At 37.3% G+C, this 7,364-nt stretch overlaps 1 protein-coding gene across 2 annotated transcripts in view; it reads right to left on the bottom strand.

The window, feature by feature from the left end:
- Positions 1-240: 240 nt before the first annotated feature.
- lpar1.L (lysophosphatidic acid receptor 1 L homeolog) overlaps positions 241-7,364 on the bottom strand; it is a 78,621-nt gene continuing 71,497 nt past the window's right edge. The window contains exon 4 of one of the 2 annotated variants that reach the window (XM_018253936.2): positions 241-1,278. In XM_018253936.2, the coding sequence (XP_018109425.1) occupies positions 977-1,278 (302 nt within the window). In that variant the 3' untranslated portion in view covers positions 241-976. 2 annotated transcript variants of the gene reach the window in all.

Here is a 7,364-nt window from a genome sequence, read left to right as displayed (position 1 = left end):
CAAAGGAAAGATAAGGAAAGCTGAAGACTAAGAGCATTAGAAGTGTTTCATTGAAAGAACAATGAGTGGAGAACATACCCATAGGATTATATAGGGCCTCATCCAATGGTACATGCATGAAGACAACCTCACATGAGTTCCGGTGTTATAGAAGTTAAGGAAAGTCAAAATGTATGGCATATTTCCCTCTGTGCTGAAAAACCTGGCAACAACGATGCATCAGACTAGTAATGTCACATCTTTTCATTTTTAGGAGCCATGTTAAGCAATCTCACACACAAAAAGTTACACAAATTTTGACTAAATCAATAAAAATATGCTTTATCCTGTTTGTTTTATTGTCTGTGGGTTATTTAAGGCTTTTTCTTGTTTCCTTCAAACTGTACAAATACCTCTGCTCTAGGAAAAGTTAGAAAAAAAGAATATATTTATATATATATAAAATAAAACTTCATATAACGGAGAAAGACTACACACAAAAATGAACACATTTCTTTTGCTTATATTAGAAAATATCAAATTTCTTATTTTGCTGATTTTACTTTAAGGCAGTGCAGCTACACAAGTGTTATAAAGTCACTTCAAAACAAGGTCCATCATATGCATGCTGATGGGACGAAAAATGTATGTTTTATTTCATGGATTATATTTAAAAAAAAAAAAAAAGAAAAAAAAAAAAAAGACCTAGGCCTCTACATGAAATGGCAGTTCAAAATGTGGAAGTTTGACACAGGTATCTTATGCAGAGAAGCCGGTTTTTAATGTCTGTCATACTTTATGTTGCTGTTATTTCCATAAATTCCTCGGACTTCAGCAATGGTTGAATTAGCTGGTTAGTGTTCCTGATTATATATGTGTATTTCTTTAGATATTATCACAGCTTCTGTCCAAATGTTTGCTTGGCAGCTTTCAGCTATAAAGAAAGGGGTCTCCTCTCGTCCCAAAAGCTTTCATTTCTGAAATGTGTTGTCGCTTGTCAAACCACAGAATGGTCATTGCTATGGACACCAGCCAATATAGTATGATTGAGAGAAGAAGCAGAGCGGTCAGAACCTTCCGTGGGTCCGTTTACATTCTCTGTTCGCTGACAACAAAGGATCTGCTTGAAAGTGGCACTCATTTCCTTATCGCGATAGGAGTAGATAATGGGGTTCATAGCAGAGTTGAATTCAGCCAGGAGTAAAAAGAACTTCTCATAAGCAAGTATATTGCACTGTGGGCAGCATACGTCTAGTAGCAAGAGCACCAAGCCAGGAGTCCAACAAACTATAAAAGCACCTAGAAAGAAGAAAAAAATGGAATAAAGTAATTAACAAGGGCTTGGTTTTTTTCCCCTTTTTTTGGTGCATGAATACATGTGATAATGATCGTGAGAAGGTAAAAAGTGAATGAACACACAGGTACATTTATCAAAACAAAACTCTAAATTTTAGTAATTTTACTTCCAGACACAAAGGATTATTCAATTTAACATGCTGCATCCTGTGCTACAGTATAGTTTACATATACCTTCTACCAGGAAGTCTTTACATGTCAACTGTTTGAAAACAATCATATTTGTTGTTGCTATGGGTGAATGCATGTGGGCAACCTTAATAATTTTATTATATTACCCCAAAAGTATCTTGATCACTGCCACTTGCAGTACAATGGATAGCAATGGAACAGTCACTCACTCACAACATGCCAGAGTGTAATTTCAGGTGAAAATTGCAGATAAATAAATTATTTATAGTGATGAACGAAATTCTTCGGCAGCTTTCGCCAAAAATGATGCCCATAGACTCCAATGGGTGGAAAGATTTGTTGCATGTCAAAAAAAAAAATTGTTCCTCGAATTTTTTCTGACTTTTGCTGTTCCAAAAATTTTTGGCGACACAAAATAGGTCAGATTCGCCCATCACTACTTATCTACTATACATTGAAGGCTGCAAAATGGAACTGGAGTCCCAAACACACAAATATTACATACATAGCCAACATGCAGCCTATAAAGTTACCTTCAATTCTTGGAAAATAATCTAAACACAATAGAAACTGGGTATGCATTATGCAGCATTCACATCTTGCTAGATCTACTATGAAAAAGTACGCAAACTTTTTTTTTTTGCCCTGTACTGATTAATTTTAAATATAAACAACAAAACAGAGGTATATGGTATAACCACATCATTAGTGACTATAATTAAAAAAATAAGTATTGGATAAAATGAAACTCATTTTACTTTGTGGAATTTTTTTTAGCATCTAATCTTTATTACTGTATGCAGTATTCCTTTAAATATGCATCTTAGATCAACCAAGTGTAAATTCCATGACTAATAAAAACAGCTATGTGCCCCATAGTTCCAGTTTCAGGTTAGCCATGAATATAGAAATATCATCAAGAAACCAGCTAGTGCATACCAAGCATCCCCAGCACTCCGTGTGTGATGAATAACAATGAGGAATGTAGGAGAGCTAATTTGTTCTGCATAGTCGGGGATATTTGGAAATTAGTTTGCATCCTACTCAGTCACTCATACAACCATAATCATGACACTTGAAGTTCTTAACTTTGTCAGACACACTGGTTAGGACCTTAATTTATTCTAGCCAATTTAATGACAATACATGATTAGAAAGCTTATTTTTATTAAAAAAGGAATGTGCTGCATACATGATCTGATTTAGTATTGCAGACAAAGCATTGCACTTTTGCAGAATTTGTGTTAGGATTCGACCAAATCCCTTTCACTTAGACAAACCGCTAAAAACATTAAAACCATTAAAGTCAGGGGACTTTAAAGGAGAACTAAAGCTTAAAGGAAAACTATAAACTTTTTTTAAGTAAATATTGCCCTTATACATCTCTTGCCTTGAAACTCCATTTCATGATGGTCTGTGTGCTGCCTCAGAGATCACCTGACCAGAAATACTGCAGCTCTAACTGTAACAGGAAGAAGTGTGGAAGCAAAGGACAGAGATCACCTGACCAGAAATACTGCAGCTCTAACTGTAACAGGAAGAAGTGTGGGAGCAAAGGACAGAGATCAACTGACCAGAAATACTGCAGCTCTAACTGTAACAGGAAGAAATGTGGAAGCAAAGGACAGAAATCTGTCTGTTAAAATTGGCTCATATGAGCCAACAAGTATAGTTTGTTTGGTATGTTTCTGTGCACTGTGAATCATACAATCCCAGGGGGGGCCCTTATTTTTTAAAATGGCAATTTTCTATTTTTGATTACCCAAAGGTACATACTATTAAAAAAGTATATTATTATGAAAATGGTTTATTTACATGAAGCAGGCTTTTACACCTGAGCGGTTTTATGCAATATATCTTCATAGAGACCTACATTGTTTGAGGGGTATAGTTTTCCTTTAACTAAAGACGCATTCTAGAAATGTTGTACAATATGTTTTGGCCTTCTGTAACAGTCCAAGGCAACCACAGTCCTTTATTAGTAAAGATCTGTGTCTCCAAAGATGCCCCAGTAGCTCCCCATCATTTCTGCTGATTCACTGCACATGCTCTAAGCTACTGTTACTTACTGAGCTTAGGGGCCCCACTCACAATATACAGTACACATAGAATATAAATGTCACAATATATGACTGATTAATTAATACAGATAATTACTTCATGGCAGCACAGAAACCAGGGCAACTAGCATCAAACTTTAATAATCAGCCCTGTAGCATCAACTTATATTACAGGCCAACCTCATTTTCTGCTGGACAATTTGCAAAAACCCCTAAGCTTAGCTTCTCAACAGCTGCTCAGAGCCCACTGAGCATGTTGTGAGTGTCGCAGACACTTTCCAAGATGGTGACCTCCTTTTATATATTGTACTTTTATTTATATTATACTTTTATGCCTTTTACAGTGTTGCAGCTCCTTAACAACGCTTTACAAATAAAGTTATATGTACATACTGTACATACATAGAATGCATCAATTAAAATTTTTTTTCGCTGAATGTTTTTATTTTAGAGATACATAGAAAGAAGTTCAGATGGTGGTTACAAAACATCAATTGAAATTTAATAACATTTTATTGTGCAGTGTTGCAGCTCTGTGGTGATCGGTCTACAGTCTTAACATTAGCTATTTTGTTGGAGTATTCTGGGAGTTGTAGTTCAACAACTATTGGGGGCAGAAATACGTTCAAGAAAGGTTTACCTCCTCTTTAAAGTTTCTGCATCTGAAGAGTTACTAGCCGTAATTGCTTTCTTTTACAGTGCCACCAAGGTTCAAGCTTTTAAGAGGAGTGCTTCAAGTATGCCCATTGCTACAGAAAGGTCACTTCATCAGTGAAGGCTTTTATGACTGGATACTTGTCTGGGTACATTAAAGGGACAATAAACAGCAGCCCATTAAACAGGGCTTGTAGTGAATTTGTGCCCTGTCTGTTCCCTTTATGTAAAGAAAAAAAGGTTTTAAGTTTAACAGCAAATGTTTCCTAGTGTATTTATTGCATTGACTCCCTCTCCAAAGAATATGCAGTTGGATTATAACAGCTGTCTACCAAGCTTTTCCTTGTCTTAAAGGAATCCAGTGTTTTCCACTACAACACAGTGAATAAACAGTTCATTATATATGAGGATGCACTGTGAGGAACAGAGCAACTAAATAGCTCCCGTTAATCTAATGAGTTTAGTAGTAAAGCTGGCCATAGCTAGATCTGCTCATTAAGCAAGGTTGCTGAGCAAGGGAGTCTTTGGTTATTTGCAAGCCATTGATCAGATCATTATGCCGTCTTGTTCAACAGACTTTTCACACTGGCCCGATATTGACATCCCAAGGGGTCATATACAATCTGATAAACTGCTGACATATTCTTCTATTGGCTCGTGTATACCATGCTTAAGAATAAACCATGTTTGTTTAATAAAGCAAATAAAAAGTTTCCTATGTACAGCATAAGCAAGACTCTATTAATGTCTACTGAATACGATATGTACAGTATTTGCCCCTTAATTAACAGGAGCACCTGTTTATACAAGATATTGAAAAGTAGAAGTTTGTTCAGCTGGGAAAGCGTTTTTTGCCATTGCGTGTAGTAATTATATAAAAAGAGATCTCCATTCATTTCTATGGGATTTTTAAAGGCATATTTATCAAAGAATGAACTTTCTCCAGTTGATAAATATTCTATATTGGACTTATGATGCCCTAAACAAACATAGGAGTGACTTGAGAATCAGTCTAACAATCCCCATACCCAATATTTATGTATTTAGGTCCACAGTGCTTCTGAATGTGAAGTTGTATGATTATAAACAGTAAGAGGCCGCTGCCATACGGCTAAGTTTACTGCAAAAAATTGTACATAGAGCAGCACACCTCATCGTCATCAATAGATAGTGTTGTTTTGACTGGCAATGCAGAACCTAGTGTGAGGGGCGAGCTTATATATGAATGCTAATAAGCAGAAAATAAAAAGAGACATTTTTACACATGGAAGGGGGGGGAGGGTGGTAATGGCAATGGATTTCAGCGATTGAGCTGTGGTGGAAACTTTTTCACTAATATTTCAAAGAGCCTTTGCCACTAGGGTTGCCACCTGGGCTGTATTTTATCGGCCTGGCCGGTAAAAATGATAGTTGATCCCAATGTTATTAATAGTGAAAAAAGAAAAATATATAGGAAGGCCGGTATTTTTTTCAAAAAAGTTGGCAACCCTATTTACCACCGATGGTAAAAACATTTGCTGGATGTGTAAGCTCCTACTAGTTCATCCGGTATAGACGGGCGTCAGCACTGTGGGGGAACGTACAAAAGGGAGGGTTAAGTGTTTGACACCCCATTGATTTATTTACCTAACCTGCAGGTGTTTGAGACATTGAATTGTTTAAGGGCTAGTCCACACGGGGAGATAGCGACGCGTTTGCGGTCGCGGCGACAAAGCGCCGCGACAGTCGCCGCGACCGGCGCAGGCGACAGTTTTGTATGGGCGCCTATGTAAAAACGCCTGTGCTAACCACACGAGGCGATGCGCTTTTCAACAGTCGCCTGAAAAAGCCTGACCGCAGTTAGAAAGACAAGGCGAGCATGAAGGTTATTAATAGATTTGTCTGTACTGGATATTTTCTAACAACTTCTGTAAGTGTCAGTGTGATTATTTAGCCAACTTCACCCTAACTTCTCTGGTTTTAACATATGGTTGTCCTATCCTTTCAGGTGTCATGTTCCAGTATCTTGACCTGATGAGATCAACGAAGACTGAAACAGACAGTCTGCAAGTTTAAATCCAGGTCTCTTAAAGGGATACTGTCATGGGAAAAGAAAAAAAATTTCAAAATTAATCAGTTAATAGTGCTGTTCCAGCAGAAATCTGCGCTGAAATCCATTTCTCAAAAGAGCAAACAGATTTTTTTATATTTAATTTTAAAATCTGACATGGGGCTAGACATTTTGTCAATTTCCCAGCTGCCCCAAGTCATGTGACGTGTGCCTGCACTTCAGGAGAGAAATGTTTTCTGGCAGGCTGCTGTTTTTCCTTCTCAATGTAACTGAATGTGTCTCAGTGGGACATGGGTTTTTACTATTGAGTGCTGTTCTTAGATCTACCAGGCAGCTGTTATCATGTGTTAGGGAGCTGTTATCTGGTTACCTTCCCATTGTTCTTTTGTTTGGCTGCTGGGGAAGAAGGGAGGGGGTGATATCACTCTAACTTGCAGTACAGCAGTAAAGAGTGATTGAAGTTTATCAGAGCACAAGTCACATGACTTGGGGCAGCTGGGAAATTGACAGCTGGGAAATTGAAAATATGTCTAGTCCCATGTCAGATTTCAAAATTGAATATAAAAAAAATCTGTTTGCTCTTTTGAGAAATGGATTTCAGTGCAGAATTCTGCTGGAGCAGCACTATTAACTGATTCATTTTTTTTCCCATGACAGTATCCCTTTAAGTAAAGGAAATCTATACTACTGAAAACGTATGGTATAAAAATAGGGGCGGAACTAGGGGTAGGCAGAAGAGGCACGTGCCTAGGGAGCACTTTTCTAGTAGTAGTATGTACCACTGGATAATCTTAATCCTAGGTTACATCGGCCGATAACACGATAGGACTCTGAGTTTTTCTCCTTCCTGTTACAGAGTTAAAGCTGCGTTATTTCTGATCAGGTGATCTCTGAGGAAGCACACAAACTATCACAAAATGGTGGTGCAAGGTAAAATATGTAAAAGGGCAATATTTATCAATAAATGTATTCAAATCCTATCCAAAAATGTAATAGGTCACTTTTAGGATACAAATTTACAGTTGGTTAAGTATTTATTCTGGGGTATAGTTGTCCTTTAATTCTTTGTCTATGCTATTAATCCATCGGTTCTGGATACATAACAGTTGGAAACAGGGAAAGGAAAGAATAAC

Source organism: Xenopus laevis, chromosome 1L, assembly GCF_017654675.1.
Source record: "Xenopus laevis strain J_2021 chromosome 1L, Xenopus_laevis_v10.1, whole genome shotgun sequence".
In the NCBI taxonomy this organism is placed as follows: domain Eukaryota; kingdom Metazoa; phylum Chordata; class Amphibia; order Anura; family Pipidae; genus Xenopus; species Xenopus laevis.
The sequence above is the reverse complement of the archived record's forward strand: the minus strand, read 5'-3'. Positions and strand labels throughout refer to the sequence as shown.